Here is a 27421-nt window from a genome sequence, read left to right on the forward strand (position 1 = left end):
AAGGTGTTTGAGACATGTGAGAGAATGGGAGAGTGTATATAAGAAGATATGTCTTGATTCTTGCAAATGGTAAAATTTCAACTCAGAACTGGGAATATCATCTACAAACAGGTGACATAATTTATATCAATAATATTTGTAAAATGCCAATGAAACCGTATTGGGCACTATGGGACTTTATAGGCTCAAATATGGTTGAAAATTAATTTGCCAAAAACATGCTGAAAAGGGTCACTGTGTTAATATGTATTGATTTATCAGTGTAGTTACAGTACTTAGGTACTGCATGGATGCATGTTATTATAAGGAGCAGTTGGGTTACTGACTATTCACGAGGTTAGAGGTCAGTATAAGTTGCATAGAATTCATTGTAACCTACATTGAATTAAAGCATATATGAGAAAAATCATCTGGTATGTATATCACTAAACATGTCGCATTGAGTTTTCTCTTCATAACTTCGTTTATAGGAAGAGGGAGAATTCCTGCAGTAGGACACAAAATTCTTCTTTTTTATTTTCTTGTGAAAAGTCAATATTCGATACAAAATTTAATTGCTTTATAATGTGATGATTAAAATCTAGTACTGTATGAACAATTTTTACAAGTAGGTCATTGGTTACAACTGAATGTTTAAAATTCATTCTTATTGTAAATTTATCTGTGATCGTTGTCTATTTGTTTAAATTGCCAAGAAACAGAAATATTTTATTCTAGTAAGTACCGAAACAATGATAAGCATATGTTATGTTATAGTTAAACTCTCTAGTACTGTCGCTCAGGCTTATAGCTACTTCAGAGTGATACAATATGTTGCAGTAAGATTATTAAAAAAAAAACATCAATTTGCAGTTTTTCTGTTTGGTTATTACTCAGAAATTGTTTCGTTTCTTGAATTTTCAAAGACTCAGCCTTTTGTAATTTTGTTATCAATACCATGAAGTTAACTCTCTTCAATTTTAATGGAAACTTGAATATCGTAGAAGTCTATGCTCTTGGCTCTAAACACTGCAGGAAGGAAAACATCCGTTAACATATTCATCAAAAAGCATCTCCAGGACTTTCACTCTCGGTTCCTCTTTAATCAACATGCATGCTCGACGGTTTTCATCAAATCTAGGAATTGTTTGTGATCGTGGCGCATTCTGTGAATTTTACACTACATATTTTATTAGACTCAACAGAAATATTTTGAGCAGTTTCCCACTAAGTTGAATACCAGCCAATTTCTGCACTAACCATTTTCGTTGTAAATATTCCTTTTTCCCGCATAATTGGTTTATTTTTCTGAAATCTACTGTACAGAATATGTAAATATATGTATATTGGTTAATAATAGTGTGACTTTCACTTTAAGTGCAACATGTTAACTTTCCCTGCTTGACTGGTCGTCATGGCAGGAGTTGTACGCAACACTGACTTCACTGCCTGCTGAAGACTATTTTGAATCAGCCATAACCCAAGGTTCTTATGTAGACTGCATGTATGCATAATCACATTCAGTTGACTATATAGTACAGTTTTTCGTTACATTATTAAAAGCCTCATATAGCAATGTTTTGTGTTTGTTTTCCAATGTTCCTATAAAAGCTTAATAGAGTAATATCCTCAAAGATAATATCATACTAGATTAGACGGAAGGAGAGCTGCTGAGGTAATTTAAATACCTGTAATACATCTGTGGTGTCTTAATTAATAAACAAACAAACTACAATTCAAGATACGACCACAAAGCATGGTTTTTAATTAATCGTGCATCAATATTTAAGGCACATTTTGATGTGTTTTTGCCAGATAAATTTTTGATAATTCTGGTCACAAATATCATAATTCCCTCAAGTATTACCTCGTGAACTGTTCTGAATAATGCATCGTTGAAAAAATAAGGGAAAGATAACGAGATGATTCTGTATGAGTCGATTCATTTCATTGTGACTCAGCTTAAGTAATCATCAGGAATATTCTAGAAAACTTCGAATGCAGTAAAAATGCATTAATTAAGGGTGGGGAATTTAAGTCGATATTTGGGGAACTGGAAGTTTATTTTGAAGATGTTTTAGATGGAATCTGTATTTTACAATTATCCAATTATTTCAGTACCAAATGTTATAATCTCTGTGCTGAATAAAAAATATTTTATTTTTATGGATAGGCTGAAAGTGAAACAGCTATATTGAATGACAAGCAGTCATCATCATGTATATATATATATCACATTAAATTGTGTTACTGTATGTATTTAAATGCTTTCTATTATAATACTTATGATTCATGTAAGCCTAGTGGAGAGCTCAGTGCTAAGCTAAGGATTTTACACTTTCAGGAAGTTCCATTTAAGTCAGTTCATAGAATTTACTTGAAAAGGACCCATGTTACCTCTAAAAAAAAAAATTTGCGGAGGGGTAGGGGAGGGGGGGAAGATGGAGAGAGGGGCAGACGGAGAGAGGGGCAGAGGAGGAGGGGTCCATAGAGGGATTGGGAACAGGGGAAATTAGAAGGAGAAGAGGATTAAGGCTATGGGAAAGATTGGGGAAAGGGAAGGATTGGGGATAGATGGGGGAATTTGTTGTAATGGAGGGTTGGTGATTTATTTTGTGGGTTAAATTATCCATCTTTGGGAATGGGAGAGGATCAACTACAGATGGGAGGATGATTGGGGCTTGGGTTAGGATCTGGTTGGAACTAAAGGGCTGGGGTTGGGAGAGTGCTGTTGGTAATTTGAAGCCCCACAAGATTGAGCCTGGAGATGGTGACATCTGCATTAATTGTGACTGACCACGTACTGGAGCTATATAGCTATAAGCAAAAGTTGAATAATTTCCTGCTACACTAGGCGTAAATTGTTTCACCAAGGCAACTGTAAAATGCCAGGGACAAAGTGTCTAGATATTTCTGAGAATTGAATAGCTGAGTCACAAATCTGTCGTAGGTGTCTGTACTTCAGAATTCATATTCGGTGTAGAGACAACATTGTGTGTGGGACGGTAAATGAGATCATTCAGTGCTTATAGATGTCATAGTGGCCATCACCGCCAGACCGATTAATTATCACTCTGGCACATCTGCTAATGAAACTAATTGGAGTTGGTTAAATTGATATCAAGGGAAAGTACTGGCATGCAAAAATGACTTTTTCTTTCTAGCTAGCAGAGTAAAGTGAATTTGTATCACAGGACTGGCAATGCATGACAGACTGAGCAATAAGTGCCTCATGTGTTTAATATTCACACAGTGCTATTAAAAGTGAATTGTGTATAGCTGTGTGTACATAATTCACACACGTTGTAGACTGTGGTTCTCAGAAGAGGCGTTCAGGCTCGTCCCTATCTTGGTTTCTTTAATAGGCATACTGGAAAATAACAGAAGAATGCTCAAAGGAAAGAATATCGTGAACAAGTAAAATTTTGTTTTGGTCAGTGAAACTCAAATATTGGAAATGAAAACAAAAATTGAGTACTTTAAAAATGGAAAATTTGTACTTCAAAGTCAACATTTTGGATACTCAAAAGCTATGTGGACAATTTTTTGTGTATTTCAGTATTTCACAAATAATGTACAAACTGGCATGCCAGGGGAAAAGAAGAGTTAAAGAGAGAATGGGAATATAGGGGGGGAGGGGGAGTGAGGATGGGATGGGAGATATATGGTAACAGCAATGTGTGTGGGCATCATTTTTGAAGGTAACATTTCAGTATGTATGGTGTGATGGATTTCTACATCAATAAGTCTGTGTGTAACGGCAGAGATTACATCTCATATTTGTTAACTTGACTAACTTTAACTATCATAATTGACAGAAAATGTCCTAAATTACAGCTAAGAGCCATCCCATTATACTGAACAGGTCTTAATTCTTTTCCTGTTTCAGTTTCCAGAAAGGTGTTTAGAAAGCCGCGCCGCTACATAGGGTTACCCAAAGTCCAACCAGGCAGGCCAGTACACCCTGACGACAAACCGACGCAAGTCATCGAACTGATATCACCAGAACTAATAGAAGCAGGTAATTACTCACCTCATTTCCACATGTGACGTATCTGATACCTCCTCTGTTTACAGAACATCCTCTCCCCCCCCCCTACCCCTACCTAAATCATTTAATGTTTTGACATCATAGTACTTAATATCTAGCGACAAATTCACAGATCATGCAGAACCTGCCAACAAGGACTTACGGTAACTTTCAAATTGTTTTAGCTGCATTTGGAAGCAAAGCAATGTTGTATAGGCATATCACCCAAGCCCCTCTAACCCAGAGGTAAAAAGGGGTTTAGCTATGATTGGAAGGGGTACACTGTTACTGGCAAGGGGTAAAGCAAAGTGGGTACCAGGGAAATATATTTGTGGGATCCAGCTGCATCACTTAAAAGTACTTTGTGCTCTCTTGTTCCAAACAGGCATGTCAGAACGAGGAATTACCCGGAAGTTACTCATTTTAGCAAATAATTTGATGAGGGGGAGGGGGAGAATACCCCTAACGTCTTGCTCCTATGTCCCTGTAACATTTTCACCACACTGGAGTACACTATTATGAACAAAAGTTGTGTCGTTCAAAAACAACATCTTCTTCTCCTCTATGGCCATGCTTGCCTCGAGGAGTTGTGCTGAATCAAATAATACATCTGTTTTGGCAGATTTGGACCAATAATTGCACCTAGTTTAAATAAACAATTATCCTCATAAGTTGTTTCAATATTTGCAATAAAATTTGATTCATGATTTGGTACATACTACTCTTCAAAGTTAGATGGAATCGTGTTCAATTTATTCAATGTTTGCGAGCAGCACTAATTTGTTTGCGATCTATGTATGGTGACTTGCACATGCTTCTTGCATTCAAACCACTCGTAGGATCATGTGTTTGTTCTCTGAAGTGACTGCGAGCCCAACATGATTGAAATCGATTCACTAGCTTTGATCTTACCTATTTCGCTAATCTCTCATGCCTAATAACCTTTTGGTTTGATGCTTTCATTCATGGAATCATGATCCATCATTTGTGGATGGTTCTCGGTCTCTATCACTCCAGGGAATCTCGTTGCCCCCAGCTGAAAAGTAAAGATCTTTCCTTTGATTCATAGCTCACGAATTTGTTTGCACTAAAAACTAAAACCTGTCCGGGGGTTTTTGATGGATGAGTACGTTTTAATGAGGTAAAATTTACTGGAGCTGTTCCCAGTACAACTATAGATTCGTCAAATGCTAAGAATTCTTTCCTCCAGATGCAAAAGAACGTGCGTCAAATGTTAAGATGCATGGAGATGTACATGACTTTGATATCTTCCATTGCATAATTAAAGGGGCTTGGAGAGACTGCTCAGAGATACCTACATACCGTGTGTATATGCTTCACATGTAGGTAAGGTGTACATAGTTGTGTAGTTTTCAGTAGAGGAGTTCTTGTTGTTATATTGGTTTCTTGGAATTAGGGAAACTATAGACATGGTTAAAAGAATTAAGACAGGGAAATGAAAACAAATCAATCAATCAATCACATTCTGCACACTATTTGACCTACGTTAATTAATTAATTTGGTTTCTAGACGACAGCTTTGACCTGGGAACTTCCAGAGGGGTTGGTTTGCAATTACCAAGTGTAAAACTGTGGGTGCAACCACTTGAATGAGAGGGCCCAGTGGTGGTAATTGTTTAATACAACATGGTGCAATGTCAACGAATTGTTGTCAGCTGTTTGTATGTAATTTAGGGAGGAGGGCCGGGCCAGAATCTTTGTCTGAATATCGGGGAGGGTGGGGGGGGGGGAGACATTCTAGAACACACTGTGGTTACATCACTGATCCATCTATGCTTTATATGCAACATGTTCATGTTTCCCCATTTAAAGGTCTGCTGTATACATCCCAAGTGTAGCACGCTATCGTGAAAATTTTCTTGAGATTACATAATCGACCTGACTTGGTATTTTTTCCCTTGTATGAGGGTCTTTGTGTGAACTCTGTATGATTAACTACACTTTAGACATGAACATATTTCCACACAGTGTTTACACAAAGAGCCTAATGGTGTTAAGAAGCTATGCAGGCTAATTGTAGAGCCTGAGGTGGATTTACGATCGTGGCAGGTTGATTACATAATCACAAAACTTTCCTAGCTATAGCATGCTACAGTATAATTGGAGCCAATATAGCAGATCTTTAAGGAGACTCCTTGAATCAATTTGTGTGAAGCTGAAGCTTTTATATTTTATCTTAATAATTTTAATAAAATTCAGACAAAAGTATACTTTTCACCTTTATTGTATGTGCTGTGATTTTAAAGCTTTACAGATTGTTGGTAATATTTTCTGTACTTTTGAGAAACTATTAATAACTGATCTCATGTTTTATAAACACGGCATAAATTTGCTCAATAAAAATTCAACAGCTGCCATGCTGGAATAAATTGGTAAATGTTCTTCCCAGAAATGTTGGGTGTTGCGTCTTAATTGAAAAAGGCTTTGCAGCGACGTGGAAGATTTTAATTAAAAGGAAGTAAGCTTCTTCACTCTTGAAAAAGCTGCATGCATAATTGAACAGTCAGCAGATGTAAATATGAAGCTTTCATAATCGGTTTAATTAATTATTTGGCAAAATCCATCATACTGCGATGCATCATCAGAGGTCGCAAATTTCCATTTTTTTAAACAAAGTCATTTACAAGATATTTGAACCGGTTTAGTTATGGTGCCAGTATCTTTATTTCTTTACTATGCTGGGCGGGAACATTTTTCTTGCCAAAGAAAGCTTGTCGTTTGCAATGTAAAATGTTGTCGTCTATAATGCGTCAGCACAATATTATCGTTTCCTTATTTTGTAGCATAGTAATTACGTGTTGTATAAATTCCTTCCGTCAAGAAATTTTCAGGAATAATAGTAAAGAAGAAAAAGAAAGAAAATAAAAATAAAATTTTTGTTTTGTCTAACATTATTATTATTTTAGGTTTACAGTCTTGTACAGGGCCAAGGCCCTTTCACACGACTTTTACAACTTAACCCTGGTCATTGGTAACTTGTCACACCTACACACCAAAGTGTGCACAATTCAATCAATCTCTCCTGGGGCACCACAGTGCACCACAACCATGTGTCCCCCGGGGGACTTCCCATAGGGTGCAGCCACAAACCGGCACACGCAACTATATTTACAAGTTACCTCGCAAGTTCCCATTTATACACCTGGGTGAAGAGAGGCAACGGAGATAAAGCGCCTTGCCCAAGGACACAACGCAATGATCTGGCCAGGGCTCGAACCTGTAATCCTTAGATCACAAGTCCACTGCCTTAACCACTTGACCACAATGCCCTCTCATGGGCCGAACTGAACTGCACTGCACACTGTGGAAGATATATGTGAGCGTAGTTTGGTTAGATGTGAGGTGATAGGTGAGCGTTGATAGGTGAAGATTATTTTATTGTCATCAAGTGGATTAGGCTGTCTGGTTGATCCTCATTGGGGAAAAAAAACGATATTCTCCAAAATAACAATGCAGAATTGTGTAATTGTCTTAAAATTGGGTGAAAAATGAGTGGATCTTGTGGTAGTGAATTAATAGTCAGCATCACTTAACAGCATGAATGACATGTAATGTTGGAAGTAATGTAATTTATGGTTAGACAGTCATACACAAATTTATACGTTAAAAATATTATTTATACTTTAAGTAGAGAAAAAGAACAAACATGAGCTCCTTCATTTAACACTGTCTGTGCCTGCTGCTCTTATATAGTATCTCTCAAAATGGGATGAATATTTATAAATTTACATATATCAGTTGTTTTAAATGAGGTCAGGGTTGGCTAAAGAGTACAGTGGCATTGGAAGCTATCAATAGGTGAGGGGGGGGGAGGGCCAGAAACAGGTGGGGTCTTCACCAGAAAGTGTTTGTTTCGTAGATGCTACGGTGGCCCAAATGGGACATTGAAATTCTCGCTAATGGACATTATTATTCGTTGTGCCACCAGTGTGTAATATGGTCATTTGACTATATTCTTATCCAATGGTTTTGGGGAAGTTGCTAGAAAGGATGACTTTAGCCAGAAAATTGATAGTAGCAAAAATGGTCAACTGTGAGTAAATTGTTTCCAATTAAAAGTTCCCACTTCCAAAGCTAAGTTGATGGTGACAGCAGCTAATCAATTCATCTTTCTTCGTTAGTGAATGTTCTATAATTATGGATGACCTATAAATTAAAAAGGGAAAAATCCTTTTCCAGGAATACCACGGTATAGTATGGTTAGAAAATTCACTTGACATTACTTGAAAAGCATTCAAACCCATAACCATTGTCAAATTCTCTGCTTTTATTAACAATAACAGCACGTTATAATGTCAAATGAAGCCTTCCTTCAGTTCAGATATTACAACCAAGAAAAGATTGAGGGTTTCCGCTTCCCCTGCCTCTCCTCTTCCCCTGTTGGTTTCTTCTCTCCATCCCTTGTCTACTAATCCCCTTACATCTATCTCTTTGTGTTCACCATGCTCATTAACCTGTCTGTATTCTGTGCGTGTTTTTGTCCCTTATGTTACTGTTACTTGTCATTTAGCCTTTGAAGAAGATCCTGCTAGGATCAAAACGTCAGGCCAACTTCCTTTTACACATTCATAATGTTTATACATGACATTCTTTTCTTTTTTCCAGAAATTCCTCCTGTGGTAGAGTATTCGTTTGAAGACAGTGACATGGCGATAGCTGTGACTGACTTGATCACAGAGGTCTACCCACCAGACCCTGTTCAGGGCTGGTTTGTAAGCTCCATGGCTCTGGCTAACTTTGTGATGGGTAAGAAATACTTTGGAATTCATTATGTAACGTTCCACTTTGGCTCTTTGTGTCTTGTAGATCACAGTTCATGGGATAAAACAATACTATTAAATAACAGGAGAGTTGGACATTTGAACAAAGAAAATTTAAATGATTATATTAAATTAACTTCAAAATAAAATAAAACTGCTAGCAAACTGCTTATCCACTAGAGAGCCTGTGTATAAATAGAATGTGACAGGCCTTTGAAGAAGATCCTGCTAGGATCGAAACGTCAGGCCAACTTACTTTTACACACTAAAGTAACTTAAATTAAATTAACTTATCAGAGAATTGCTTTAGGTAGGTAATCCCAAAGATTAGGACAGTAACATGACATGTCTGTAATAATTGTCCCACTCGTTCCTGCTCATATAATAGCCGTTTTACTGCCCCATGCCAAAGAGGGGTATGTACCCCAGAATCTGACCACTTTAATTCTCAAATATTGAAGGAGTTGAAGAAATCCGATTGAAGATCACCGCAGTGTAGTCTTTTCGAAAAATGTAGTTTAATAACCAGCGAAAGAACAGAATGAAATCCCCATTTCCAAATTCTCTAACCAACAGTACTCCACACACAGAATACTCTGGAACATATGGTACATTTTGAATGAGAATTATGATGATTGTTGGGATGGAAGAGAGGATGGAGGCAGGGGGTGGGGTGGGGGATGTATAGCAGGTACTCAAACGACTGTATTATTTGAAAACATGAGAGATGCCCTAGATTTTAACTTTATTAATGTTGGTCTGAACGTGTAGCTTTTCACATGAAGTTTAGCCTAGGCAGTAGAATCCAGTTATAATGGTCAAGTGTTAATTGTAAAACCTATTCTGTGAGGGGTGATACAGCCAGCATTCATGAGTGAAGGTGCTGGGTTTGGGTTATGCAACTAGCATATGTTATTGCAAGGAATGAGTGATAAGTATTATGGTTAGAGGTCAGTTTACTCTCTCTCCTTGCTTAGCTTCACGGTCGGTTGGGACTTTGTGCTTGACGAGAGCACCAGCTGCACTCACTTCATTCGGGGTAAAGTGTAGCTGTAACTTGTTCATAGTGTACTGAACGTCTCAGCTGATGGTATTACAGCGTCTCGTGTTGACAGAACAATTTGTCAAACACGTACGCCATCTCTCTCTAAATGACTGTCAAGTGTAATTATGTCAAAAGACTGCTTGAAGAACAATCAGTTGACATGAAGCACATCACGACTAGGAAGATATAAATAGTTGTTTGTGCTGTGTAAATGTATCATGTCACACCGCCCTCTGTGCTACCACATAGCTGTGTTCGAAACTGTGTACACCCTGTAACTTAATTGTAATAAATCATCTTGTGAAACGATTGTATGTTCTTGACCGCAGATAACAAGGAGCCTGTATTAATATCTCTACTACTGAAGCATACAGGGGGCCTCCCGTCCACGGCGGGTTCAGGCGCAGCACAGTGTGCCGAGGCATACAGGGGGCTGCACCACCCTCCGTGCTACCACATAGTTGTGTGCAAACCTATGTACTACACCCTGTAACTTAATTGTAATAAATCATCTTGTGAAACGATTGTATAACATTTTCTTGACCGCAGATAACAAGGAGCCTGTATTAATGTCTCTACTACTGGGTGCCTCTCTCGGATTGGTATTACTCTTATTAGCCGTGGTCCTTCACTGTCAGGTCAAAAACTGGAAGCTAAGGAGGAAGTTAAAAACAGGTAACATTTTGAGGCAAAACATTTAATTTTATTTTGGATATGAAGTGAAAGGGAGTTGTTGATATGTTTAGTCACAAGTTGACTATATTAAGTCGATTGCTGTTACGCACAGCATCTGTCTGTTTCGTACAAGTTGTCAAATGGGAAAGGGAAGGATGTGTTTAGGACCAGGACTAGTTTGCAGGGATATTATGCACATCAAAATCCCCACATGTCATGCCACTTCCCCCCCTCCCCCTCCACCCTTTGTCCTGAAAAAAAATTGTCCAGTTAGAATCTGGGTTTCTGCTTCACCAATTCACTATTTACATCAATGATAACGTATTTCTACCCTTTCCCACACCCTCCCCCTGTCCTGCACTCTTGCAGGCCTCATTGAAATGGGCAGGTTACAACCTTTAATGTGTGTACTTACTCCGTTGAGATTAGAATAATATAGCATAAAGTAAACTGTCTTAAATTTTTTAATTATCTTACCTTAAAGAAGGTCCTAAACCTATTAGATATGGATGTTTACAGGGGGAATTAATGCTTAAAACAGACGTTAATAAGGATATTAAAGGCATATTTTGTCACCACTGCAACAAGGAGAGAATAGTTTTGTGTTCCAGATCTGTTCTTAAGAACAAAGACTTTTATGTTACAAATTATCCAACTAAGTTGTTTCAGTTTATCTAAGGACAGGCTGTACGTATATCATGACATAGCTGTCAATGTTAGAGGATGTTGGAGCAGTTTTAATCTTTCGTAAAACTTAAGTCTTCCAAAAAAACAAACGTTTCCATTTCCCTTTTAGCTACAAAGAGGCACAACTTGGGCTCAGGAGATGGTTTGCTCCTAGCTGTACAAGAGGAGAACAGAATAGATATCAACGAACTCTGGCGAAGGCCTCCATCCCCGCTGATACTCGCGAACAGGACCTTCGACAATCAGAACGGAAACCGGCCGAGACAGGTGGAGACAGGCTTTGGCAGTCATAGCGTCCATACCGGAGTGGACAGAGCTCCCTCTCTGTCAGACAGTAATAGCACTATACATCAGGTAGAGATAGATTCCAACAGGAACACGATACAGAGGGTCCAGAGGGCCCCCAGTGAAAGTACCACCGTCTCGTGGCAGGCAAGAACGTTCGCTAGTAGTAACAGATCGCAGGAGCTGGACTCCAACCGTAGCACCTTGCCGAGAGACTCGAGGGAACCGAGCGAGATCACCACGTACCACAACGACGGGACGTTGCCCTTTCCCGGAAGTAGACCCTTGAATAATTATTATCCATGAGAGGGTGATCTCGCAGACAGTGTCAAGCAGGATTGAAATCACCATGGCAACTTTGCGGATGCATATATATATGGAATATCTCCAGTCGGGCAGCAGTGCTTGCCAGCAAATATTTGCCGTGATCTGTTCATCGACGAAGCGAATCTCTCGTTTGCTTTTCACCGAGGAAAATTTGCCTCAAGTTTTAACAAGAACCACCAGCAAACTACTAAGTATGAGGCTTGATGAGGGAGAAAGAAGAAAATGAATCAGTTATTCCAAAATATGTTCAGATAGTGAAAAATTAGGGCAGACTGGTTGCCAGTAAATTCCACTCAATATAAACGAGTTGCTGAAATTATATCTGTACAGATCAACCTTTTTGTTCAACTGTTTTTTCTTAGGCATGTAAAGAGACTTTAATGCAATATATTTTGCTTCAACAAATTGTTTTATGAGGCTGATATTGTCGTAGCTGTGTAATTTATTAAACTTTTCTTTCTCTTACCAAACCTTCTCAGGAGCAGGTCTCCACAACTCAGAGAGTGGTTTTGTGTATTTTTCATCTGAAAACATGTTATTTCTTCATTTTGTTTTGTCCATATAAATGAATGTTCATCTCTTATTTATTTTCTGTCTGTTGGTGCTAGATCAAATTTTTACATAAGTATAAATACCTTCCGTTATATTATTTCTGTTTTTTTTCATTGAACAGTTTGCCTCGTTGTACTTTGGCTATTCAATGTCCTAGTTTGGGTAAAGTCGTTAATACTACTATAATGTTGCTCTCAAAGACTTAAAATCAGGTTCAAATAAAAACAGTGACTTTCCAAGTGTAGGAATTTTCCAAAAATGAGACAATTTTCCAATTGGTTTGAACAATGAGGCACTGCTCAAAACTAGCCTAAGTTTTGTTATAATTATTCAAATGCTTTCGGATTTTAACACTGTTGGATTCCGGTACATTTGGCACAGGGATTTAGTATTGTATGTGATTTTACAAAAATTCCTTTTTGTCTGGATAAATAATTACCCTGTTCTTGGAAGTGCAAAGGGAATCTGAGTAAATTTATCCAATCAGAAGATAGGATGGATGACCTTTGACCTGTTACATTATGACCATATTATTGATACAATATGGTATGCACAAAAGGAAAAAAAGATGGCCAAGATTGTCCCTTTGCTGGAAATTTTTTGCCCTGAATCACCCATCCTTTGTGGTAGAGATAGAGTGGGGGGGGGGTTGTAACTATGGTAACATAGAAGGGATATCACAGTTAGGACTTGAACACACACACAAATATGTTAAATATCTGCAAAAATTTACATTTTGCCTTACAAATAGTCAAAAATCTGAAAAGTACAACTTTGATCATTTGGTACCATCAGGAGATGCCATTTTTATATATCGATATATATCCAGTGAGCCTTCATCAGATGTGGTGGTGAGAGACAGAAAGCTATTTCTAAGTTTATGCAAACCTGCAGATATATTAAAGATAAGCACACCCTCAGCATGAAAAAAATGTTGACTTTTAAGTGGTTTACCTCAATCATAAAGTTACTGTAGGACTAGATCCTTTATTTAGCTACTCTTTCTTTTCTAAGGACTGGCCTTATTTCCTAGCCTATCTTTTTGGGAGGCTTTGTAAGGGATGTCATTTAATTGTTGATTCAGTCCATTGTTAAAGTGTCTGGACTAAATGCTTTTGTCATCTGTTAGACGGATTAATGAAATGTCATGATGCTATTTAAATTAAAGACTGACCACAGTATGACGAAAGTGGTTACGAGATCATCTCGAACAAAGTTTATCAAAGACAGGAAATGGATTCATCAATGCAAGGCCACTACGCCTACAGTTGGTATCTTGTGGTTGTTAAAGATCAACAAAAATATATTGTAGTGGGAAAGTTGACTGAATGAAAAGGAGGTGCAACTGTGTCCTTTGGTAATGTCACAGCATTGTAGTCCTCTTAATATGTCAATGTTAAGCAGTGTGTACCTCTGTTACCAAGGTTATAATTTGGACAGTACTACCATTGTTTTAGCTAAACATTTATTATGTGTAAAAGTAAGTTGGCCTGACGTTTCGATCCTCTTCCTAGCAGGATCTTCTTCAAAGGCTAAATGACAAGTAACAGTAACAGAAGGGACAAAAACACGCACAGAATATAGACAGGTTAATGAGCATGGTGAACACAAAGAGATAGAAGTGAGGGGATTAGTAGACAAGGGATGGAGAGAAGAAAGAAAGAAAACATTTATTATACACAAATTTGTCTCCATACTTACTTGAAAAACAGGTACTGTTTATTTCATCTCTGAATTTAAGTACAAATTTAAAATAAGTAAGAACAATTTCTTTGTACCCAAAATGTTGCAATTTATATTATAAGCCTTTTCTTGTTAACCTGATATTTAGAAGATGATATAAATAAGAAATGCCTTGAAGCTTACGGGCAAATGAGGTGCCCCTTTGAAGCTTTTGTAAGTTTTAGTAATTTTTTAAAGAGACGTGTCTTTGAGCCCTACGTAAAGTAAAAACATTGCACTAGAAATCAGCAAGCTTCTTTAACACTAACCAGGATGTGTCTTTGGTTTGTACCCACTGTGGTACTCAGAACCTTTCAAAGGGACTATTGGAAACAATGGTATACCAGCTGATCTCATAATCTTATTTTGGTACTCATGTGTTATCCATAATCATGTTAATGTTACGCACAATCTAGTACCCATAGTCTGTACTAACATAGTACTTACATTCATACATACTTTTGTTGTGGTACTCGTGAATAACTCATCTCGTAGTTGTAAGAGTACTCATAATACTGTGGTACTCATATTTTAGTACGCACACATATCACTGTATTAATAATTTTATATACTGCCTTACTTGCATTTACTGGTCTTATAGATACAGCATTTTTGGTGGTGTTGAAGCCTTGTCTATCACACCATCATTATGACATAACCATTTGGGATGGCAGAATAAAAAGTATTATCTTATTATAGGAATTCTACTGCCAGTCAGTAGCGTGAATCCATGTAGCAGATATGCACACGAAATAAAAGTCCAAAGGTCACAAGTTTTATACTAGAAATATTAAATATTCATTATATTAATTAATGACCGCTATTTCTGAGATAGCTGATGTTTCATGTTCAACTGACCCCTTGTAAGTAAGATCTTAATATACATCCGTTGTAGAACAGTGATCACGTCAAGACCAGTTAGAACAAGTAAATTTGTTTGAAAACCCTGTTTTACAGTGTTCTGGGATCATCATGCCAAACTTGAAGTGCCATTTTGTATTGAAATGGGAGACAAATTCTTCAAATACTTTAGATCTTTAGGTACTTTGTTTTGTTTTTTGTAACTTTTTCCCTCTTATGACAGTTTCACATGTACAAGTCATGAGATATCTTCAGAGATTTCAATGTAAATATAGTCATCTCGAATGAAATGAATATTCATGCATATAGTCATCTCTATGACTCCATTGGTAGATCTATGCAGCATGAATATTCATTTAATGGACAACACAAAGGAATTCTCCTTATTTTGTAATTCTTTTGTTCAATAGGACAAAACAAAGAAATGTCACTCTTTGAATGACAATGCAACCTTTCACAAAGTTATAATGACCCTGTATGCCTGTCCTTTGGTGGTATATCTTCATTGCTGTATCATTCTGACGAATCGTCATTGCAGTGTTTTTTTTTCCGCGTCAATGAATCATTTGAAGCGAGAGCTTAGGTCATTCAGGAAGTTGTTAAGTACCGCAGTACCTATAATGGGTGGTACACGATGAAGTCAGCTCTAATGGAAGAAAATATGCTTTTACTTTCCACTGATATAGGTTGGATGTTAAAGGTGTATCTTGTGCTTTAAATTGCTGCAGTCTTGTGCTACAGTACCATACTCAACTATTAAATTTTACATTTAGAAACTGAAGATGTAATCTATTAATCTGGTCCACGGAAAGTCATACCAGAAATAGTCTAATATAGACGTGAATTTCATTGGTCTGCCAAAGATATTTGGAAGTGAAATGTGTGGGACACAAAAGTTACTATATTGGGAGTAAATGGTCAATTAATGTCTAATTAGTAAATAGACAAATGTTTGTAACCATATATATCAACTATCTGCTCAAACAAAATCCCCTGGCCCACCCCACTCCCATCTGATGCTCCTTCCCTAGATTTATAATCTTTTTTAATATCATCTTTTCCATAAAGATTCTTGCCCTTTCTATAAACTCTGAATTTCTTCGTAGAAGAGTTATACAGATTTCGAGATGGTTCCTCGTTTGTCTTCCTCTCTGAGGGGTTGATGTCACATCATCTCACTTTTTGCATCTCATTTACATATTTCAGCTTTAACCTAGATTTTGAGGCAACAAAATGCTCTGGCAAAACTGATTTTGGGCTGTTTGATAAATAAAGCTAGTCTGGCCCAAGGTGAAATTTTTAGGAATATAATCCCTTAATATGCAAGTCAATATAATTAAAAGTACTCATAACCTCTGCAAACATATTACTTGCAGTTTTAGTTCAGGGGAGGAGTGCGGAAGCAATTCCCAACCAACCTCGACTTTTGCAAACATATTATTTGCAGTTCTAGTTTCGGGGGATGGGGTGCGGGAGCAATTCCCAACCAACCTGGCTAGAATACATGCTACTTTCTTTTACTATTTAAGGATTTTTTTAAGTCCAAGAGCAGTCTGTTCTTTCCTCAAATTATGAAACAAGTAATTTCTTTATCTACCTCCTTGCGTGAGACCTTTCATTGTTCCATTTTGTTTAAATTTGAAAGAAAAGGTTGCAATCTATCGAATAAACAGTAGTTTTGTTGCTTCTTCGACGATAAAGATGAAACAAACAAAACAAACCTATATATTTTTGTAGAAAATTGTCGTAGATTGATGACTGAGCAGTCTTTAGAAATTGTTATATATAATCCTAAATAATTTGGTTGGCCGAAAATATCTATTTTGCTATAGTTTTCGTCCATTTTTGTCTGAAATGTTTACCCTTGCATTTACTCCATGCTAAAATTTTGAAAACTTGAATTTTTACTGTTCGCATGTATTAAGTGATTAAGATCAAAATAACACAAAACCATGAACTGTGTTGGTTATTTTTCGTAGCCATGAAATGGCGTGTGGTGAGTATCACAAACTATTAAAGGTGGCGATTGGTGGCAGTCTGTTTTATATTCCTGCATTGCATTTCTTAATTTAACCTTAATATCCCATATAAACCTTCCATTACCTGTCAATCATGAGATTTCATACACAAGAAGTTCTTGTTGTTGGTTTTGAAATCGAGAAAAGGTGTTATATAATCCTAGGCTCACAACTAGCGTAACAACGTCCATAAACTTTCTGGTTTCAACCATGATATTTCTAACCAAGAAATATGGTTTACTTTCAAAGTTTTGTCAAAGCTATGAAATAACTTCAAATGAATATTGGCTGTAGTTTGAATGTGAATATCTTCTTTTAATATTTACAGTATTTAACTATTATAATGGAACATAGTTTTTTGTAGAATATGGGATTGCATTTTCAGCTGAAATTAGTTCCATGTACATACAGACATCTGGAGAGGTTGCTATTATTGTGACAAACAATCCCAACTAGTATAGGGTGCTATTATAATACACCACTGCATCCAGTTGTTGTACAAACCCTGTTGGTTTTGTTGGTCAATTCAATTATGAAAACTGTATTGATTTGTCGAGAATACTAAACTAAATGATAACAGGGATTTTTGACAGGGACCAATTGGACCCACATTTTGTTGGGGTTCAAATTTTGGGGGCAAATATATTTTTAAGCCAGTTTGTTTGTGCCAAACATATTTGGGACCACTTTGGTGCAAATTTGATTGGGCCAAAGTTTTTGGGGAAGGGCCAAAATTTTAAACTTGCAATAGCTCCAAAACTTTAACTCAGATTGTATCCAAACTTGGAAAACAGTTGTTGATTAGTAGCTGGTACATGCATGAAGGCCTAAATTTTTTTTGGAACCGTCTGGCCCCATACATTCCTGTGTGCATTTTTAGGCTGGGTGGCCTCAAAGTTTATGTCCACCTCAAATGCACTTTGGGACACAATGCATTCTTAGGGCCCGGATGTGGGCCCAATATTTGTGGGATAATTTGGGCCCACATTTTAGGGGTTTAATTTTTGGGGGGCAAATATAATTTTGAGTCAGTCTGTATGGGCAGAAAATATTATTTTTGGGACCATTTAGGTGCAACATTTTATTATACTATGTCACTTAGTAGGCTTTGTCAACATAATAACCGATTCCTGGTACCTTCCTTTATATGTTGCCGCATTAGCCAAAAGATAATCCCTCTTCATTTTGGTGTACACAAGTTCATGAATATTAATATGTATGGCTTACCACACTATGAATATGTTTAGACATTGGAACCACTAAACGTTTTCGTTTTCAGGCTTTTTTTTTTATCTCTACTGATTGTGCCAAATAAAATGTTCTGTTTTAGTTTTACTAGCAACTCAACTGCCTCATTTATTGAGAGAAACCTCCCCCATGTATTCCCTGGTCTTCTTGGACTGGGATATTTATCAAAGTTGTGGGATTCCATGATCTGAAAATTAAGTACCTTATGCTTTAAGTTGACTTGAGTATGACTTTGATCATATCTATATTTGTCTTTGTAAATGGAAGGAAGCATATCTAAAAGATATTTGTTTCTTAGACATTTTCACACAGGATATATAACTGAATAAAAATGAAATGTTTTCCATACAATACATACATGTGTTTGTTTTTCTTTCTCTCTTTGTGCTCTTTTGTGTAAGATTATTGTCCTCTTGAAATCGAGAAAGAATGTTTAATAGTCTGCAGGGATGTGCCCACGCTGGGCGACCCCGCCCAGCACTTAAAATTACCGTCCAGAACTGTCTTAAAAATCGTGAATCCCGCCCAGCACTATTTTCATCTAAAATCACGGCTTTCCTAACAATATATTCAACACAAATTGGGCCTAGCCTATGCCAAAACCATACAGACTAATAATGCATCAGTTACGCATGTGAGAAACATACGGATTTCAATCGGTCCCTTGTAAAATCTCTTTGAAATAAACTAATAACTTTTACCAGGTACGTAATATATTTCACTAAAACAAATTTAAAAATGTAAATTGTTATCAAAATACTAATTGTGTATGTGCTTAAAAAGCTACACAAGTGCCAGCATTTGGCATCTGAGCACCTTAAAAAATCGAAACATTTCTCAAAGAGACCCACCCGTCCCACAGGACGGCGATCAGTAATACCCGGCACTCAGGAAATCCTGGGCACATCCCTGAGTCTGATAATCTGCCCACTAATGATCTCCACCTCCATAATTACTGTAACACTTTCTTTGTCGAACTCTCACATTTCTGTAATCCAGAAGCTAAATCTAAAAGCTTAGGTGACTGAATTCATACGCATCATAGCTCCTGTAAAGGTTTTGTTGTTTTCGTGAGGAACATTACTGAGTTCCATGTCTGGATACGGCTTAGGTCATGTTTAGGAATTTAGAGATCACTATTATTGCTTGCAAATATGATCATCCATCCAAGTCAGAAAAAGGACACCCATACCTCACATATCAGCAAGCATTATATTGTCACACATGCTGTGATATCGAATTGTCAATTCGTTAATCCTCAATGGCTGTGAAAAAAGTGGAAGCCATTTGGGACAGTTTACTAATGCTTCTCTAAAATGTCCTCCCATATCATGCTTCAAAGCACTCGTATTGACAGTATGAACAGCTAACCTTTATCTATTTCTCATGCCAATACCACTTTATACTGTCCTTTCATGTCATGCTTCAGAGCACTCGTATTGACAGTACAAACAGTTCCTAACCTTAATATGATAGAAACATGATATTCATACTGCTTATACTGACACTACCAATGCTTTGAAGCAAGACATGAAAGTACAGTATAGAAATCAAAATTACAGTATGAAATTAATGGGGGCGGTATTGAAGAAGATAGCATGCATAGACGCTGGATATCTGACCTGATTAAGTTCACTTTGGTTTCAACTTTGAGTACGTTTCTATGGCTGTCTTGTTGGATGTTTCTAACCGTAATAGTAATTACCGACTTTACGATCCGCGTTATAGTCATCGTCGACTTTGCGATCCGCGGTCCCCCCTCACAATTTTGCAAGGTGGTAAGAGTGACTCCACAGTTTTCCCTTTCAGGAAACTAAAAAATTGTCCCAACTGGGTGAAATGTGGAGGATCAGAAACCTCTATAGGAAAGTAACCTACTTCTGCGGGTAACTTCTAGCAAATTTTGGCTTGCTAATATTTGGAGCCAATGACCTTTACAGAGTGGGTGACACTGTTGTATTGACTTTTGCAATTACGTCACTGTTCACGGAATCGACTCCATCACTATGGTTACAGAAAAAAAATCAGTTTGTACAGTACCATGCAACTACCAACTTGATTTATAGTGGTATCAGCAGCTTATATTGTGATAATTACCAAGAACATAAGTAATTCCTGGTTTTCATGGGGGTCAAAACCCTTTTTAGGATCTCCAAAAATTCAGAAGGTTGCCAAAATCTTCGGCAGAAAACAGAAATTTGGGAGAAAGAAGTGGAAAATTCATGAATTACATCAAACGTTTCACCCTTAATTATTAACAAAAAAATTCTCAAAAGAGGGATATTTCCTCTCAGTACACCCTAGGGGAGGGGCGAGAAGGAAATATGCCAAGCTGATAAAGGTGAAAGTTGTGGTCACCAAACAAAGCAAACTGAATGCCACAGGTCGTCATTTCTTCCCTTACCTCCACCCCAAGATATGATAAGAGTAAAAACAATTCACCTCAGCATTTCTCATTCACTGAACCATTTAACTTTCTACAGTGCTGGCCCCATATCTCTCTCTCTCTCTCTCTCTCTCTCTCTCTCTATGTGGGGTCAGCACCTCCAGATAACATTAATTTACAAACAATTAGCAAATTTCGTTGAGCTGAAATTAGGGAGCAGAACAGTGGCTTTTGAAGATAAATTATTACTCATAAATTATATCACACAAAAAGTAGAGATCAACTCCTATCCCGATATCACCAAATGTACTTGTTCAGGAAACTAATTGTGAATCAGCGAATAATATATAGCTTCCATGCTGATTACCTACACCCATATTCAGCCAAACGTGATTGTTGTAAGACAAGTTCCAACTTGCCGTAATATCCTGTTGGCATATATTACCATGGCAACCAGGTCAATTGGAGAGTTCTGTACGCGTGCGTTGACCTTTCATATCTTAATAGGTCTCTAGAATGTAAGATCCCGTACCAGAAAAGCATGCCGAAGCAAGTTTTGATGAGATAATTTCAGAGATTCAAGTTTGAGCTTGTTAACCAGTTTATTCAACATCCTGCCATTTCTGTTGATGAAATATGTCTGGACTTGTTTCAGAAGATACCAATATCTTTAGACCAACAAAAGAATAACAGAAACAAACCCAACAATCTCATCCTCCAGGAAACAGGAGTTATAACAATAAAAGTTCATAGGAGGTCCTTGCTTCAGCCTGCCAATGAGGTGGTTATCCCCTCCATACACATGGAATGAAGGAGGAGGGAAGGAGGCAGGTGGAGGGACGCAGTTTTATAGCATCACGAACGATTTGTCAAACAGGTACGCCATCACTCTATAAATGACTGTCAAGTGAACTTATGTAAAAAGACCGCTTGAAGAGCAATCAGTCGGCATGAAGCACATCATGAGAAAGATATAAATACTACTTTGTGCTGTGTAAATCTATAATGTCACACCGCCCTCTGTCCTACCACATAGCTGTGTGGAAACCTATGTACACCCTGTAACTAAATATTTGTAACAAAAAAAAAACACATACATACATACATACATACATGTCAAGCGCCAATGAACGTTGACCAAACGTTGGAATTGTTGTACGGTTTACAGCTTGAAGAGTTGGTCCTTTGCCCCGATTTTGATGATCTGTACACACAGGAGGCCACCCGTCCGCAGCATGCCGAGGGGGCCACCCGTCCAGAGGGTGCCGAGGAACGCCGCAGCGTGCTGAGGCACGCAGGGGGCCACCGGTCTGCAGCGTGCCGAGGCCATGGCAACGTGATGAGGCGCGCAGGGGGCCACCTGTCCGCAGCCTGCCGAGGCCATCGCAGCGTGCTGAGGCACGCAGGGGCCACGAAGAATAAACAGGCCATCGCGGCATGCTAGGGCACAAAGTTGGGCCACTTGTGCACTCGTGCACTCCTGTACGTGTGTATGTATGTATGTATGTATTTATGTATTTTAGAGCCTCCTGCAAGCAGGAACTCGCGATGAAGCCTCATTGGCTTATCAAAGCCGCAAACTGACCTGGAAGTCAGTCTCTTACATTCATATTTAAAGTCCAGGAATATGAGTTGTCAACAACTGTGTAACTGGACGACATACATTAATCTTGGAGTGACTTGAACTTGGAACCTTTGAAAGGCACCAGAGTTAACCACTGAGCTAACACTCCTATAACATATTACTTTCTTTGCTGGATGGTTGAACCGCCTTTGTAGGTTTCCGAATAGGTGAATGTGCACAGTTCTTTACCCAATGTGCCCAGCCTGGAATTCCCCCCCCCCCCAACAGTGCTTTTTAAAAGTAATTATGATACCATATGTGCGCATGTTATAGACATCTGCATAGCAAAGTGATTTTATTCGTGTGTGCAAACTTTAAGAATGTTTCCGTTTTGGTGTAAGTCTCAAGTTTATTAATCATGATGCAGGCCCTAAGTTATACCCCTGATAGATAAGTCTTTCTTAATTTAAGTATCATCACCTGTCAGTTGTGACATTTTTCAAATATATTTATGACTGACATATAAATTTAAGGACCAACGGAAGCAAACTTGAAGATTTCTAGATGTGAGTCCGCCCCCTGGACCCCGCCGCCGCGTCGCCCCTGGACCCCATTATAAGGCGGGCCCCACCCCAATAAAAGGTTTTGCACCAAGGAGCTCGCACACTCCTTCATCTTTATTCATGTTCAGTAATTTATGTCCCCATCCCACCCTCCCCTCCCCCACTTTTCAATTGGGATTGACCCCAGCCTGTCTAAGCTTATGTTATTTCTTTACATTGTGTTGTATTTGCGGGAGGATTATCTGGTATAAAAGCTTGCGACAGTTTTTATATCATTTCCATTCAAAGTGCATTGATACATTTTTAAATATTATCTGATGTATACTTTCAATATTTGTGCGCGTTGTGGTAAAACTAACAAAGATGCTTTTTGTGTAAGATAAATGCGTTGCAGGAGGTGCATTGTCTTGATCGGTTCAGAGAGGCTGTTCGTGAGTGCTAGCTTCACTTCGACGTTAAATTGAACCAAGTCAGCTGTTGTGCCAAATGCGCGAGATTTTTGTTTTCGACCATGCTTGGAACTCAGTTGTCAAATGAATGCATTTATTTCATACTAGCAACAAGATTACAAACTTTGTGCCTACATCACGGGATACACGGTAAATTTCGAAATTGGCAAAGCTCCAACGTTAGGTCAATCATAAGGGGAGGTTAACTTGAGCCTTCATATGAGGGACTTACTATTACTGTACAGTAGTACTACAGTACTAGCCTAGGTAATTGGATGTGGAATTGTTCTTTTATACCATGTGCTAAAAGGTATAGGCCTATGGTTACAGTCATTTAGTCTTTACGGGATGGTGTACGTACTTTTGATGGCGAAAGTGAATGCCCTGTTACAGTATGTTTCTGCTGGGCCCTAGGCGATATAGCACATTTACCCCATTATGCATGCAGGTACTGGTCTAACATAATTTACAAAATGTGATGTCCTATAGGCTGTATGTGGAAAGTTTTGACAGGCACGCAGTTTCTAAACACATGATACTGGCTCAGCGGTACTAATTTAGAATCCGTACCAATCGACCCTACTTCCTAACCCCTAACACTATTCCCTACTTCTTTACCCTACTCCCTAACCCTTAACCATATTCCCTACTTCCTAACCCTAATTCCTAACCCTAACCCTACTCCTTAACCCTACTTTCTAACCACTAACCTTATTCTGCCGATTCGAAGTAAGCTTTCCCATTCATATAGTACGGATTCTAAAGTTAGGCCGGCTCAGCTAATTTAAGCCATGCATAATGTAAAATAACTGTAATAGTTAACGGTTTTATATTAAAGATTAGGCCTACCTGCCCATAGAAACATGAAAGATGATTTAGAATTTTGATTTCACAAAGTAACCAAATATGCAAAGGTTCTCAGAGGTCACAGATTTGACAACACCCAGCACACACCCAAGTATGAAATTAATACTCCATACAGTACGTCAGTAGTTGCGTAGGCCTGTCATTTGTAATATTGCACATAACAGAACACAGGATGTTACAAGCTTTGGCACAGTCATAATTTTCTAAAATCATTGTAATAAATTAATGTATCTAGAGTGGAAAAGCTGTTGTCATTTCCTCAAGCATTTAATTGATATGTTTGTATCTTCACAGAAAATACAACATGTCCAGCACAGCTGGAAAAAGTGACGGTGAGCTGTTAACAGAAATTCCAGATGAGCTTAAGAAATTGGCCAAATATGTGATGCGTGGCTTTTATCCCGTTGAACATGTACTCATTGTGGATCTTCTTGTTAGAAATGTGATTATGAAAGATGATGACTTAGCAGAATTATTAAAGTTTGATAAGAAACAACTCAGGATTATGCTGAATAAACTTAAGAATGATAAGTTGCTAAAGTCGACTTTACGAGTCGAAACCCAAGCCGACGGTAAAACAAATAGGCACAACTACTATTTTATAAACTACAAAGTATTTGTCAATGTGGTCAAGTACAAATTGGACAAAATGAGACAGAAGATTGAAAGTAGGGAAAGAGAATCGACAAGTAAGGCATTATACAGGTGTGTTAACTGTGATAAACAGTACAACGAGTATGATACAGGCGATCTCATGGACTTTATGACAGGAGAAATGAAGTGTACACTTTGTGGCGCAGAGGTGGAAGAGGATGAGACCGCAGCTCCTGAGAAAGATACGTACATGCAAATAGCTCTCTTTAATGAACAGATGCGACCACTCTTTGATTTATTGAAAGAGGTTGAGCACATCAAGTTATCACCAGAAGTCCTTGAACCAACTCCTGTTATTGTCAGTGATGCTGTCAGGTATGTGTGAAATTTCAATGAATGACAAAATTGTCAGAACTGCAATTTTATACTGTAATGTTACTGTAATAGTTACTGTCATGTTACGATGACCAACATTTCATATATACTTATGTTGGAATCGTATCTGTGGTCAATTATCACTGACTTTTGTCTAAAAATAGTGTCATTTCCCTTAAAGCATCAATCATAGATGAGAGCTTAAAAAAAAAATTGCAATAGGACTTTGTATGGCAGTTCTGCAGAGATTGAGTTTCTGGTGATGATAAATATATTTGCCACACGTATTTGATTTGTGCTTTGTTACTTTCTCCATTTGCAGGGCCAAACAAGCTGGCTCACAGAGAGGAATGGCTGGTTGGAGTGGCAGTAATAGACCCAATTATGATCTCTACAACCATGAAGTCACAATCAACATGGGCGGTGAAAATAAGGACTCCCAAGAGAACAAGGAGGTCAAGGAGAGACCACGGTGGATGGTGGAGAGTACAGTAGATGGCGCAGTAACCGAAAAGGAAACCACCGTAGGATCTATGGAGTCTAAACAGACGGCCGGAGCAAACTCCAAGAGTCAGAAACAGGACCAAGGGGAAATAATGAGGGCGTTGCTCGTTCACGAAAGGAAATCTGGAGGGAAGCCTAACATAGTGGCTGCTGCTCTCAGTGAGAACGAAAGCGACGAGAGTGCTTCGGATGACGATTTCCCTAATAGTTCGTCAGTGACAAAACGAGACGAGAGGATGGAAATGGACGAGGTCGATGATGAGGAAGAGGAAGAGGAGGTGATGGTGTCAGTAAGAGGACAAATGCTTCCCTTCAGTGAAGTAACAGAACATTATGTGGCTGAAATGACGCCAGAGGAGAAAGACATTTACATTAAGTTAGCCCAGGAGGCATATGCAGCTATGCATGATTGAGAATATGCCTTCCATTCTAAATATATATATATATATATATGTATATATATATATATATATATATATATATATATATATATATATATATATATATATATATATATATATATATATATATATATATATATATATATATATATATATATAAATATATATATATATAGATATATGTAAATATATGTGTATATATAAATATTCATTTGCCTTTGTCGTTTATTTCCATTTCATTAACATAAAGTCTGTTCAAATACTTATCTCTTTCGAGATCCGGCTTTAGGAATCACAAATGATTTTCAAGTTGCTTAGCATCATGTTTGATCTCTAGAATAAGGCAAATATGTCACCAAAAACAGAACTAGTATTGTTCGATACAGGAGACAAACGCCTACAGTTGAATAACAACCTTCCTTACCAGTTTCGAACATCTGGACATACAGTCAGCGTCCATAGCCTAGTGGTTAGGGTGTCTGCGTACAGAGCGGGAGGCCCGGGTTCGAATCCCGGTGGAGGCAAGAAGTTTTTTTACTGTTCTTGATTTTCCAACTCATTACGATTTTCAATTATATACATATTTATATATACATATATATAAATATAAATATATAAATATATATATATATATTTTTATATTTATATATATATGTATATATATATATATATATATATATATATATATACATATAACTTCCAGCCTCCACCAGGATTCGAACCCAGGCCTCCTGCTTTATATGCGGACACCCTAACCACTAGGCTATGGATGCTGATTGTAAGGAAGGTCGTAATTCCACTGTAGGCGTTTGTCACCAGCATCGAACAATACTAGTTCTGTTTGGTGACATATTTGCCTTACTCTAGAGATCAAAAATGATGCTAACCAACTTGAAATCTCGAAAGAGATACTTTTATTATTTATTAAATAATCCAATAAATGTCTTTACTTTCCTTAGAATGGAGAGTGCTATTTCAGATTTAAATTGACCTTCCACCCCCCCCCCCCTACTCCCACCATCCTATTCAGTTTCCACATTGAAAAACAAGTGCCATTCTTAGTATTATGCATATTATCTCGGAATAGATTGATATGATTCCATCAGGCTATCAGAATTGAAATCCAACTGGGTCATTCCATATCAAATCACCAGATTTTGGATTATGTTGTAGTTTGACCTCTTCTAATATTTACCAAATTGATTGTATGCTTGGAACACCATGAAATAAGCAATTGCATTGCTTCAAAATTGGCCAATTTATCACACTTTGAAATTCCACAATTTATCGTCCTGTGACTTTTTCTTGATTTTGAGGTCTGATTTCTCAGCAATTAAACGTCCTACTACCTTCCTATTACAGGAACCCATAGATTCTATCCCTTAGGAATGGGAAATAAAAAAAATTACGCTATAAAGTTGTGGAGTTAGGTGAACTTAAAAGTTCCAAAATATTCAATTTTGGTATTTTTCTTTTACTTTTCACTTTTAGTGATGAATTGCTGCTAA

The 27421-nt window shown here is 37.7% G+C and overlaps 2 protein-coding genes across 3 annotated transcripts in view; both read left to right on the top strand.

Moving 5' to 3' along the window:
* LOC139962768 (uncharacterized) overlaps positions 1-18563 on the top strand; it is an 81400-nt gene extending 62837 nt beyond the window's left edge. The window contains exons 6-9 of the mRNA XM_071963079.1: positions 3869-4000; positions 8636-8776; positions 10385-10510; positions 11307-18563. Of these exons, the coding sequence (XP_071819180.1) occupies positions 3869-4000; positions 8636-8776; positions 10385-10510; positions 11307-11788 (881 nt within the window). The 3' untranslated portion in view covers positions 11789-18563. The remainder of the gene's footprint in view (positions 1-3868; positions 4001-8635; positions 8777-10384; positions 10511-11306) is intronic.
* A 4598-nt stretch (positions 18564-23161) lies between these two features.
* LOC139962556 (general transcription factor IIE subunit 1-like) lies at positions 23162-26001 on the top strand. Of its 2 annotated transcripts, none has more exons than XM_071962661.1 (3): positions 23162-23322; positions 24334-25008; positions 25331-26001. In XM_071962661.1, the coding sequence occupies exons 1-3, from the start codon at positions 23261-23263 to the stop codon at positions 25923-25925; spliced, it is 1332 nt and encodes a 443-aa protein (XP_071818762.1). In that variant the 5' UTR covers positions 23162-23260; the 3' UTR covers positions 25926-26001. The 2 variants fall into 2 exon arrangements, with proteins under 2 accessions (XP_071818762.1, XP_071818763.1); XM_071962662.1 differs by lacking the exon at positions 23162-23322 and adding an exon at positions 23453-23620.
* The last annotated feature ends 1420 nt before the right edge of the window (positions 26002-27421 follow it).

This window comes from Apostichopus japonicus, chromosome 21 (genome assembly GCF_037975245.1).
Source record: "Apostichopus japonicus isolate 1M-3 chromosome 21, ASM3797524v1, whole genome shotgun sequence".
Lineage (NCBI taxonomy): Eukaryota > Metazoa > Echinodermata > Holothuroidea > Aspidochirotida > Stichopodidae > Apostichopus > Apostichopus japonicus.